This window comes from Episyrphus balteatus, chromosome 1, assembly GCF_945859705.1.
Source record: "Episyrphus balteatus chromosome 1, idEpiBalt1.1, whole genome shotgun sequence".
NCBI classification, from domain to species: domain Eukaryota; kingdom Metazoa; phylum Arthropoda; class Insecta; order Diptera; family Syrphidae; genus Episyrphus; species Episyrphus balteatus.
The window spans coordinates 175,839,242-175,853,188 of record NC_079134.1 but is presented as its reverse complement, the minus strand read 5'-3'; the positions used below and the strand labels follow the sequence as shown (position 1 = coordinate 175,853,188).

The window sequence follows — 13,947 nt, the reverse complement described above, 5'->3', positions numbered from 1 at the left end:
CGATTGCATATTTTCGGGCTTGAATAATTTTGCACTTGACAACCGTACTCTGTGAGAGGCTGACCCCCCTTTTGCCCTTTCCACACAGTTAACTATATTATTTCCCATCATCATATCACTTTCAATTTTGAAGTATGCCCGCCACCCCGCAAAACCACCGACGACAAAAAAAATAAAAACAAAAGAGAAAATGAAAAAAAGTGGAAAATTGTAACAACCACACAACCACAGAAGTGAACAATCTCATTATGTAAATACGAGCATCCTCTATCGTCATCATATCATCGTAAAATAGTGTTGCCGTATTTTGGTTTTTTGAGATTTCTTTTGAGGATAGTCGATGCGAGGTCCTTAATTTGTTATTTTGTTTTAGATATTTAAGTCAGATCTATTCTAGACCTACTTTAAATAATTTCTAGCAAACTGTGGTTTTCAAAATGCGCTTTATCTAATTGAAAAAAATTCTAACTTTTTTGCAGGGATGGTAGAAATATGATTGAAGCGTCATATAAAAGGTGAAATAATAAGCTTTCAGATGATATAAAATTTATTATATGTTGTGATATAAAAAAATGAATTTAATGGTGTTAGAAGAGAAAAAAGATTAATTTTGTTGCTTTTTTGATGAAAAATTATTGGGTTCAAAAAATTCTGGTTTTTTTTTTGTAGATATTGTATAGTTGATATAAATATTTTAAACTGAAACAATAAGTTTTCAAATGATATAAAATTTACTATGGGTTGTCATATAAAAAAAAATGGATTTAAAGGTGGTGGTATAGAAAAAAGGTAGATTTTTTCGATTTGTTTTGTAAGAAAAATGATTTTTTAAGGTTTCACTTCCACCACGTGTGAGTTGCACACATGATTTTTTTATTTTTGACCACGGCAACACTTGCACAAGGAAATAAAAATATTTTTGTTTGGTAGGTAACCTCTCCTCTGTCTGTGTGTCTGTTATCCTGTCGTTTGTTTGTTTGTTTGTTTCCGTTGTTGTTGCAGGCAGGCACAGCCCCATCAACTTATTCTGTGGAAGGAACAAACAAAACAACATCACAACAGAAAACAACAACAACAAAAAATAAAAGGCCGTTGTAATTACACATAACAACCCTCCATTATATCCTTTGGGGTAAAATCAAATAAAGTGTATTACAGAACGCAAGCGAAAATTGCTTAGGTCAATGTTGTTTGTTTGTTTGTCCTCCTTGACTTGATGGTATGGTAGCGGAGTGGGTTGGTGTTTATATGGGTACACACAACATAATAGTGGAGGCGAGAGGACTTGGTTACTATCCTGCCACTAGCTTTATGTTATTTTGTACAATTTACATAATGGATTAGGTCAGCCGTCTCGAGCGCAAATATATACTATATGCATATAAGCACTCCCCGTTCCAATGGTTGTCGCCCCCCATCCACCAGTCAGACTCTCAAAAAAGGTGCAAAGATCCTTTTGGGAGTGGCACACGGTGGTTCAGTATGGTTTTGGCATTGATGGTTAAACCCCGGAAGGCCGTAAAGCCATATGGCGGCGGCAGCAGTCTCGTTTTCCAGATTCCAGGCGATAAATTGATTACGTTAAGGGCGCAATGTTATTATGGTATGGTGGTGTTAAGGAACATGTGCTCATTGTGCAAAAGGGGTTTTTAGAGCTACTACATACTCACACTTTGGTGTATAGATATACTTACTTATAAGCGTATTCCAAGTCGTCACCGCATCCACCCCACGCCCAGTCGTCGTGCAATTGCCTTGGGCGGGCACCACGGGAGCAGCCGCACGATGCCAGCTGTCCATCACGACAAGCGCGCGCTATAAAGCTGGTAACAGTTGCTGAAGCCAATGCGTGAATGAATGCCATTTCAGGGGATCCTAGAATGTATATAGAGAAAGGGTTTCAAATTAGTTAAGATTTATTTTGTATAGATATTATAATCTTGTTTGATGGGTTCGGGGGGCTTTTGTTGCTCATAATTGAAACAAATTTATATTCAAAGAAACACTTTGATATTAATAGGTTTATCGAAGTATAGCATTAATTTGTATAGCTACATATATGTATATTCAATACAAACATAGAAAAATATTAAAGAATGAATTAAAATAGTTTTTATTTTATTTGAATAAAGCTAGAGCCGACACCGAAAAAAATGTCACTTTTAAATAAATTTCGTACGCAGAGAAAAATAAGACACTTAGAATAACAAGATACCCTTTTTAAATCAAGTGTGGGTTAAAAATAAAAAGGATTCTCATTTATTTTATGTACAGGCTGATTAGTCCAGTAATTTAAGGTTTTATCTGCGGAAAAATTCCTATTGGGCTGAATTTTGGTATACACCTTCCTTACGGCGTTGTAATGAAGATGTGAAAAATCGACATTGATATTGTGCCGGCGGCGCACACTGGGGATTTTGCGGAAAAAAGTCCAAAATTTAAAGTTCCTCGGAGAATATTTCAATAGTATTTCTAAATTCTAGAATAAAATCTGAATCAAAATCAGAAAGAATTACTAAAATCGGACTTGTAGTTTACTTTTTAGAGCTTTGTAAAGGGACAAGTTGTTGAAAGTATAAAAAACGAAGTGAAAATACCCTCAAATTAAAGCTGTGTAATTTTTTTTAGCTTGAGCCGACTCATACACTTTTATTTTTCCGTAAAGAAGCCATCGTTTGTCTATTGTAAATCGAAGAAATTATTAATTTTAAAGATGTAAATTATTTTATATAATTATTTAAAGAAAAGAGAAAAAAATGGCTTGATTTTTTCATATTTTTGTATATATAATTTTAGCTACACTTGCCTACAGTTAGAGGCTATTAAAAACTTTTTCGTTATGAAATTCCCTTTCGATGAAGGCCAAATTTGGGTGCCACCAGGTGCCACTGCGTTTTTTATTGGTAATTGAAAACTTCATTTGGTCGCAAAAACCATTTTCTTAAAAATTACTTAAAATAACAAAAAAATATTAAAAATCAATGGTAACACTTACAGTTATAAATGACACTTTTTTTAAAAGCCAAAATATTAGGCTTAATTTGAGCTTTTAAATTAAGTTCTTTTAGTGAATTGTTTTTGAAATAATCGATTTCAAAGTCAAAATATTGAAAAAAAAATTTAAAAAATCATATCCAATACTATTTTTGACAAGGCTGGGGATTTGAGTTCAATTTGAATAATGAAGAACACTGCCTTAATTAATTCCTTACCAAACACTGAAAACCATATGTTTCTATGCCTTCTAGTTTTCGAGAAAATTGAAAAGTAAAAAATCTCCTTTTTGTCAGATTTTTGTTTTTTTGGCTGCAAGCTTGAAATTCTTATCCGAAAAGACAAATAGAGAAAATAAAATTAATTCGTAACACATTTTTTTACAAATCTACTACAATAAAATTACATTTGATTTTTTGAACTTGGCTCAGAAAAATTAATTTTCGTTATATGTAACTGAAATGTATGTACATAATATATTGAAAACTATTCAAATTAAAAACGAGTGAAAAGGGATTATGAGTCTTATTATTATACATTTTATTAATAATGGGAATTTTAAGCATTTCATGCGAAGATCTAAGCAGAAATCTAATGGAATGTCTCAAGATTTAAATTGAAATTATTATTGAAAAATACAGATCATCTGACCCCTTCGTTTATTAAGAAGAATCAGAGTCATTTAATTGAGGAAAAAATGGCTCTCTTAAAAGAATAAACTTTTGAAAAATTTGTATAAAAAATGAAAAAAGTGTTTTTTTTTTAATAATTTTTAACTATAATTTGGGTTTTTTATTTTGCGTGGACGTGGACCTCGAAAACAGTACCTACTATGAGTTATTCTTTTCCATTTAATGTATTTAAAATCGGTGAGGTGGTTCCAATAATACAAAAAAATTAAAAAAAAAAATGCTATAAGTACAAGTAAATTGAGAATCGGAATTCTTTATTACTCTCACAAATTTTTTTAAAAGGGCGTGGCAGTGGGCGGAAATGAATAATAATAATTTCTTACGACGAAAACTGTCATCCCTGAAAATTTCATCCAAATCTATTCAGTGGTTCAGTTTTTATTTAATTTTTTCCGCACTCCCATACAAATTTCCCCAGTGTGCGGCGCGGTGTTAGATTTATAGAGGTCGAAAGGTCACGAATATCAGTTTTTCGCATATATGTATCTCGCGACCTGTTGCTCGAGGTCAATAGGGGTCTATTGAAAAATTGTTCGTCATAAAATTATCTTATTTGTTTTCGAAAATCATTTATTAAGGGTACCTTTCATAGAAGCCTTTTTTCAAATCTGATTTTCTACTCATTCAATTTCAACAAAACTTTTTATAAAGAGGCACTTATAAAATTTTGAAAAAAAAAAAAATAATTTTTAAATTTTAAAAAATTTTTTTTTTTTTTTTTTTTGCAAAATCGAATTTTCGAAAACGGGACATTGAATTTTTTGAAAATTTTGGTTTTAGAATAAGTGATTTCTACAAAATGGGATACTAATTTTATTTTACAACTTTTTTTCCAAAAATTAATTACCTAAGAAATAATTAAAAAAAAAAAAAACCGACCTAAAGACTTTAAGATTTTTTTTTTTTAAATCCATCTTAATAAAAAAATCAAATTACATTCTTGTTGTGGAGCTCAATTTCATTTCAGATGCTGTTTTATTCTTTTAAAAAACGAATTTTATGTGTTTATTATTGTTAAAAATTCAAATCCAAATAATTTTACGTCGGAACTGCTCGTAGTATTAAATTTTATCAAACTCATTCTAGAAATTCAGTATCAAAATAAATCATTTTATTAAACATTACTGACAGACTGATATGCATACAAACGATGTCTTATCTTTAGTCTGAACACTTAAAATTTTAACGACGCGGTAATTACATTTTAATATTGCTTCAAAATTATAATATTATTTCTCTCTCTTCCTTCGAACCCAGAGATTTTTTTTTACGCTAATTCAAAAATCCCCAGAGTCACTTTTTAAACCAAAGAATCTTCTATCTATTTAATTATTCAAAATATTATTATGTGCAAAATAAAGGAACAAAATAACAACTAAAGGTACACCGTAGTTTTGTATCAAGAATAACGAGTATTCCTGCAGGACCCATCAGGAATAAGCATCAAAATCTTCCCTTCTTTTTGTGTCTCTATATACCATTCCAAAAGACTATACCATTTACGTCGCATATATTTCAAAGTCATCCGGATCCGTTTTGTGTTTTGTCTGGTTTTGCAAAAGAGAGTTGAAATTAAATTTCTAGAAAGGGGACCGCAGCGCAATTCGCCGCCCTTTCAACTTTACACTCACAAAAGTCCTTTTTTCGCCCCTTTAGAAAAGGAAATGTAATAAATGTGCACTAATTTACCAATTTGTTGCGGTTAACAGTTATGATGACTATTCTCTATATCTCTTGGGTCTTCCCAAGAGCCCATAACTTTTTGTTTCAAATGGAGGCTTATACAACTTAGCGCACAGATGAGGAGGGTAAATGTCGGTTTGGGTATCATTCTGCAACAAAGGGTAGATTTTCTCAACAAACCGTTTATGGTAAAGTCGTAAAATAGGAGGCTGGTGAAAAACCTCGGTGTGTTACACGCATCCATAAACCTACAGTTTTTGATGTTGAAAGAAAAATGTTTATGAGGATTTATTTTGTTGGTAGATTTGATTCAAGAAAAATGTGATATTTTGATTTGACATGGTAATTGACTTTGAAATGCTTCTTCTTTAACGGGTTTTTGAAAAGGAACTTGGACGAATATTCTTGCGTCAATACCAAATATTTGACTTTGATCCCCGAGTAGAAAAAGAATAGAATTTTTAAAGAAAAAAATTTAAAAAATCTTAAACGCCGCACCACAGCTGCACCACCGCCGTTTGGCGAAAAATTTCGGCGCACCACCGCCGCACCATGACTGCACCATGTCTGCACCATTTCATTTTGTATGAAAAATTGACCGCACCATGATACATAATTTTGGATTATTGAAAAATAAAAAAAAAACTACCGACGAGAAGGAGATTGGAACCCGAGTATCCAGAGCACTTTCAATTAGAAGTCCAACGCTTTAACCACTCGACCACCAAGTCATGTTTGTACGAACTGGAAATTTGTTACTTAAGTCAAAATAACTTTGAAGAAGACTAAAACGTTTGTATAAGTACAAGAACAGATTTTTTTTTATTTAAAATGAAATGGTGCGGACGTGGTGCAGTCGTGGTGCAGTAGTGTTGCGGCGGTAGTGCACCGAATTTATCATTCAAAATGAAATGGTGCGGACGTGGTGAAGCGGTGGTGCGGCGGAGTTCCATTTTTACTCGGGTCCTTCCATTTTTCTTTCTTGTATATGTAAAATAAATAGAAATTTTCATTCCAGCACAACCCGCATAAATACATCCATGTATGTATACTTATTAACTTTACTAATAGCCACCCCTTTTCATTCAAGTTTAATAAATAGCTTTGTTTGCACAAAGATTTTCCGAAATCACAAATAATCTATGTCAATCCCAAAAAGTCGAAATACACAAAATATCTTCAAAATCATAACAAACATGCTCCCTGGCCATATTCATAAATAATATCCTGAAACCTTGATTAGAACGAGAAAATCATTAAATCAAGATTTTCCTCCCACATGAACCCGCATCATCCCGTCCGTATGCGAGGAAAATCTCTTGTCAAGAGCGCTTTTGAACGATCCATTCAAAACTGATGCATAATAATTACCATTACCTCCTATATGCGAACTAACATAGAACCGTTTAGGGGGTTTCCGTTTATCCCAAGGCTGGTAACAAAAATTTTGAATATTCAATTGGAAGCGCGGTCAAAACCGACAACATGTTTTCGGGTTCAGAGAGGGGAGTCGAACCCGAACGTTGCGCCCGTATTCAAATATTAGTTCAGTAAAAACCAATACCGCACCCAGTGGGAAATGACGATAATGGATTTGCTTCTATTTCCCAAAAAAAAAAGGACAAAAACTCAAAGACTGATTTGGACTCAGAGATCGTAATCAATACCCTGAACTGGGTTCAGGCATTCACAGTCAAATAAAAAAAAAAAAACAACAAAATAAAAAGGACGAAAACAAAGTTTATTGAATGGTTAAGTGAATCCTGGAGGTGCTCTTTTGCTGTGTGGCAGAGTGGCTGCTTGCCAACGGTGCAGATGTTGTTCCCAAGGGATGAATCATTGCGGCGCGGCGGCTGCACAGTTACTATGGTAGGAATTTATATGCGATATAAGAGTTTGTGTGTGTTTGTTCGACTTGGGATTCAGATTTGGAATTTTCCGTGTATTTTCATTCTGAAGTGGATTTTGTGATTTTTGTGTTTTGCAGGTCGACTCTCTTCCATATACTTCCAAAATTCCGAATTCTACTTTTGGTAGTTCTCGAATTTGAGTATTGTTCTAGTACTTCTTCGACTGACACGACGACGAGCAATAAGTGTTTGCTTGCAAATGTGGGTAAAATTCGACTATTGATTGCAGCAGGAAGCAATCCTGTGAATATTTATCCTGATGATGAGACTATATATATATACATTAGTCTGGTCTAGGATGACTGAAGTGGAGTGATTTGATGATGAAGAGGGGAAGAATAGAGATTATCAGATCAGATGGATGTGTGCATAAAGAGAAAAGTGATATGATTACTTCGGCATTGATGGATTACTCTTGGGAAGAGTCAGAGGCTCAAGGAAACAAAATTGATTTTGATGACATACGGGTTGTATGTTTTTTGTTTATGGATTTTCTTTTTTTGGGGTGACCGAGAGAATATACGATTTCAATATGGATTTTTTGTTTGGTATAGAATTATGCAAACAGATTAAGGAACTTAATGAACATTTGAATATCTGTAGCAACTACTCATTACGTGACTTGATGATTTGCTTAAAACAGTCTGGATGGAGATTTGAAGATTATGTTTACTTCATTTCTTGTGTATTTTTACTGTGATTGATATATTTATTGATTGGGGTGAAGTAAAAGTTCAATATACATATAAAAAGGAGTTTTGTAGTTTGCCCATTAACATTTGGTACCAATAGTCGTGGCTGCAGAAGGATAATCTTCAATACGTTTGGTGGTAAAATCATTAGCCACATTTAAATAGAACATTGAAAAAGTACCAAAGTAGGTACCCCGTGGCGCAATGGTTATTGCGTGTGAACGTGGTGCAGTCGTGGTGCGGCGGTCAAGATTTTTTTTCTTTAAAAATTCAATTTCTATTTTAACTCGGGTGTATGTATATTCGACTAACTCCTTATAAGTTTACTCAAAAACGACGTGAAAAAATTAAATATTTCACATAAATCAAATAGAGTAATGTGAATATCAAACTCTGAAAAGTTTACTAGCACTATATTCATTATCACCATGTTTGAGTGTCTTCAGGACCTATAAACTTGATTAAAAGAATAAAGATAAAAACCTAGGTTAAATGGGCTGACAGTTGATCTTGTTACCGTCACACTTAGATCAATGTAGATCCCTTGTGATTAAGATAAAAACCTAAGAATTAAATATTTATAAATAAATTTTGGTCATTCAAAGTCATGAGAATCACCAAGAACGAACATTTGTTTTAAAAACGTATCTTTAGTACTCTATTTCTACGAAGAATTTTTGGAGATTTTTAAATAAAGATAAGTTTTCGAGGAAAATTTCGAACTTTTCAAGAAATGACTGTTCTCTGAAGAAAAGTGAGGCTGATTTTCATAGCATTTTTTGATTAAACATTCATTTTCTGAATCGGCTTTATAATAAACTCATTTATCGAATCAAATTGCTTTTATTGATTTCTAAATCTCTAACTCTTTTTATTTTTGTAAAATATCAATGAACTCATACTGTTATGTTATCCATTCAGTTATTATTTGCATTTGTTTAATAGAACATCATAATACCAATTAAATTAATTAATTATTATATTGCCTGATGTACTTTTTGTTCCTAAAAAAAAACAAAGCAAAAATACTAAGCTACAAGCTATACACAAATAACATCACCATTATTCCAGTTCATTAGCAACGTTAAATTCAATTAAAAAGTACGCCACGATAAAATCAGTAAAACTCCTCCTTCTGGTTAAATGTACACAAGTAATTCCATTCACAGTCATCTGCTTCCAGAAGTACACATTTAATAGGTACTTTCTTGTTGTTGTTTATTTTATTCCTCTTTTTTTTTTGTGATCTGTTGTATAAATCCTTTCGACCTTAAATAAACGATGAAGTGGGACATTGGGCCACCGCACCAATGTGGCCCTCAACAACACGATTGAATTGAATGTGCTTCGCAAGGTAACCATGGTGGTATTATCAAGCGCAGCACACAATACCAGCATCAAGCCAAGCAAAGATTCAACAACGACTGTTGCTCAAGGATATTTTTATTAACATCCTTCCGCTACCCCAAAGAAAAGGAGCACCCAGCATCATCATTTCAGTGGATGAAAAAACTTTCCCCATTTTTTTTTTTTTTTGTCTTCATTCACCGCCTTTACCCCACACCAAACCGGCCTATACTTACCTCCAACAAGAAGAATTTTCATTCATTCAATTTTTGTGAGTGTTGAGTGAACAAGTGAGAGTACAAAAATGGGGTTGCTCTTGATGGGTGGAGGGTGGATTGGGTGGTATTTTTGGGTTAGAGGATATAACCGACTCAGTATAATGGTTGTTATCCTTTTCTCCAATAACCATAAGAGGATTACTTCCGCTTCGACAATTTAAGCATGACATTCAGAGCGATGCGCTCATTTAAGGCTTTGTCTTCTTATATTTCCTTTTTACTTTTCCTTATTTAAACGCTAAAATATATTTCAATACATTCCGTTTTGGTAGCTGGGATGCTCTAAATTTTTGAACGAAGGTAAATGAAATTAAATGCATGACTAGTTTTTTATGAAAAAATATAAAACTAGATTAATGAGGGAGATGCAGAATTGGTAAAAATGTTTCATTTAATAAATGTGATTGTAAGAAATGTTAAGTTTTTTGTTTATTGATTTTCAGCAGATGTAACTTGTAGTTGGTTGTCCTTAGCTCTTAACCCGAGTAGAAATAGAAATGAATTATTAAAGAAAAAAATAAAAAATCTTGACCGCCGCACCACAGCTGCACCACCGCCGTTTGGCGGAAAATTTCGGCGCACCACGCACCGCCGCAACACGACTTAACCACGTCAGCACCATTTCATTTTGTATGAAAAATTTGGATTATTGAAAAATACAAAAAATAAAAAACCAACGAGAAGGAGATTCGAACACGAATTTCCAGATCACTTTCAATTAGAAGTCCAACGCCTTAACCAATCGACCATCAAGTCATGTGAGTATGAACTGGCAATTTGTTTCTTAAGTCAAAACAACTTTGAAGACGACTTAAACATTTGTATAAGTACGAGAATAGAATTTTTGATCATGGTGCAGCCGTGGTGAGGCGGTGTGGTGCACCGAATTTTTCATACAAAACGAAATGGTGCGGACGTGGTGCAGTCGTGGTGCGGCGGTGGTAAAACTAATTTTTTTCATTTTTTCAAAATGAAATGGTGCGGACGTGGTGCAGTGATGGTGCGGCAGTTTATAAATTATTCCCCATTAGAAAGATATACGGTACAGTTACTTCTGTAGAAAACATTTGTGTATGAGTATTTTAAACTAAATAAAATATTTAAATTTCAAAACAAAAGTTACAAATTTGTATGAAATATATAAAAGTGCATTCAAAATTGATTTTCAATTTATTATGAAAAGCAAACTGTAGTTGACCCCATAGAAAATACGTACCTACAATACAAAACAAATTTATTGAAACTCACCTAAACTTGACATTGGCCCAAACACTGTATTGTCCTCTGTTGTGCTACAATTCCACCGACGATTTTTGAATTGATGTTGACATTCCTGAAAAAAAAAAATAAAAATTCAATAAATTTCAAATAAAACAAAAACCACAATAAAAATTTAATTAAATGAATATATTTTTAAATTGAAAAACAAATCAAAAACAGCCTTCAAACAAACCAATATAAACTAATTAACAAATTCCAATAATAATTTCTATTTCAAAGCTTTTTTTGTTTGAAATTTAATCCAGGTACATGTTTAACCACTTATTCACCCAATCAGTTCATCAAATCCAATTGAATGAATAGACACAAAAAAAACAGATTCAACAGAAACAGACGCACAGAATTTCAAATCAAAGGCATGCACACTTTTTGCATATTGCCAATTCTCGTTACAAATCCAACAATGAACCAACATTGAACTTCAAAATGTTTAGCCCTTTGTCAGTAATATGGTGAACCATGGCTGTTCGGCGGCGGCGGTATTGGCAGATGAGCATCCTGTTCCCCAAACAATCGAATTAAAAAAAAAGAAAATCTTGTTGAGCACACACCGCGCATTAGGCAAGGGATTTACGCCCGAAAAAATATTCAAAAGTTAGCAAAAAACCATCAGAACAGTAACAGCAATAGCAGTCAAAAGCAAGTAAAAGTAGCAACAGCAGGAGCATATCCTTTATTGGCAATTGTAATTGCATATCGGCGACTAATTTGAATTCAAATTTAAATTTTCCAATTGAATAGGTGGCTGCAGCAAATGCAAAAGGGGTAGTAGCGCTGAGATGCTTCAAAAGTGAATAGAAATCATCCCCTGACAAATAATATTATTGCGATTGTAATCGTGCGGTGCAACAACCATTGCAACACACTTTCCAATGCAACAGCAGAAAAAAAAAACAGTAGGCGGTCGTCGTAGCCGTTTCCTGCACTTTGCATTCAAAAACTTGCAAATTGCTATGTTGTAAGGGTTGAAGGTGGAACATCCGATCCATGGTATTTGCATGTGCATTGTATACACACTGGATGGTCACCCCCGCACATAAGGGTTCATAGGTATTCTTTTTTTTTTTTTGCATGTGTTTTGTTGTACTACGGCAAGACCTCAAAAGTGTGTTTTGTGTCCTTTTCAATGTTGGTCAGTGCAGAAGACTGACATTTTTCTACAATAGAAAGACTGCAAGTGGCACTGTTGATGTGTTACCACACAGTTATGCATATCCTCTTTTATACCTTGCTTTTGAGCATTATGTACCTGGCTTCCTTTTCACAATGTGGCTGCTTGTCTGTGGTTTTAATACAAATCGTCATTTTATGCAAAATTGCTCACAAAGGAGTTGCACGTGTATAAAAAGATGAAAAGGTTGAGTTTTGAGTACAAAAGCGGCAGGCAGTTCAAGTTGGCATTTTTTTGAATGACATGCATTCAACGATGACATCTTTTTTGAGGAATGTATAATTCTTTTATATGTTGGATGCGGTATTCATTATTATCTTTTTACCTACAATACAAGAAAAGAAAATAAAGATAACTGTTGCACAAAATGTGATGGTTATTCTTATAAATGTCTTCTTTATGATATCTTTAGATAAGAAGGAAAGAATTTCTTTTGGAGGTATGAACATTTTGTTGTAATTTGAATAACCACTTCAAGACGTTTATAAAAACTCTCAAGATGAAAGGTCTACAGTAACATCTTAGACATTTTGTCTAGTTTATTTGCAATAAAATTTTCAAGAAAATTATTCCAAATAATTTTGTATTAAAATGACAATATCTTAATGCTAAAACTTACAGAATTATATGGAGTAGTTTTCCCGATAAAAGGAATTCTATTCAAACGCTAAAAAAAGTTTCTTGAAATCAGCAAATGACAGATGGTCCAACTGATTTTTTCTACGAACAAAACTGAAAGCATACTCAGGTTAAGCAGACACTAACTGCCCGTTTTGGTGGGAATCCTTGCAGGTCACAAATCAAGCATAAAGTGTCAAATCGAAGAGGTGTTTAGAAGTTTAGAAAAAAAATCATGTGTGCAATTCAAACGTGGTAGAAGTGAAACCTTAAAAAAATCATTTTTCTTGCAAAAAAAAAAAAAAAATTGAAAAAATCTACCTATTTTTATTTTATCACCTTCAAATCCATGTTTTTTATATGACAACCTATATAAATTTTATATTATCTTATTGTCTAAGCTCAAAATATATATGTATATCGATCAGGTCTATGAGACATCTACAAAAAGAGCTAGAATTTTTTAAACTCGATGAAATTTCATCCAAAAAGCAAAAAAAAAAACATTTATTTTTATGTTCTCCTGCTATTAAATCAATTTTTTTGTTTGACAACCTATAAAAAATTTTATACCATGTGAAAGCTTATTGTTTCACCTTGTATAATGATGCATAAATCTTATTTCAAAGATGTCTACAAGAGAAGTTAGAATTTTTTAAAGTCAACCATGTCGAATTTCCAGACTGAGATTACGGTACTTTCTACACTGGTAGCTGGGCATCGCGAACAGATCTCCACAGGTGTTTTGAGGTATTTTTAAATTTTTTCAATTTAAGATTGTGTAACTTGTAGAGCATGTAACGTTATGTGTGATATATCAAATAAAAGGTTATGTTATCAGCATGCATTAAAGTTAAATCAAATTTGTATGTATGTGCACTAGATCAAAAGATATAACGTGTGTTGGAAAAGAACATCTTTTTACCGTTATCTTCGAATTTTGAATATGAAATTAATTGAAATTTTGTACAATTATAATTTATTTAATTACCTATCTACAGTACAAATTTCATTCATCTATCTATTAAAACAAAAAAGTTATAACAAGTTGAAGTCGTGTCGCGTTTTCGTTTCATCTTATTTCAAATCATTACGATACTAAAGAAGTTTTCACTTCAAAAAAGCAGGAAATTTTTTTTTTCGAGGAGCTTACTTACTTTTCGTCCTTGCCAAGTTTAAAGTTCCAATAAACCTTTTCCCTTCTCATCCATATTCTTCAAAACCTTACTCCTGAAGAGCACGATGGATTCAATGAGATCCGAATGAGATTATTCGTCGGCT

General features: G+C 33.0%; 1 protein-coding gene across 1 annotated transcript in view; it reads right to left on the bottom strand.

The window, feature by feature from the left end:
- LOC129907900 (protein Wnt-5) overlaps nucleotides 1-13,947 on the bottom strand; it is a 124,298-nt gene that overhangs the window by 15,234 nt on the left and 95,117 nt on the right. Inside the window, exons 4-5 of the mRNA XM_055984392.1 lie at nucleotides 10,845-10,929; nucleotides 1,695-1,875 (exon numbers count right to left, since the gene is read on the bottom strand). Coding sequence (XP_055840367.1) covers nucleotides 1,695-1,875; nucleotides 10,845-10,929 — 266 coding nt within the window. The remainder of the gene's footprint in view (nucleotides 1-1,694; nucleotides 1,876-10,844; nucleotides 10,930-13,947) is intronic.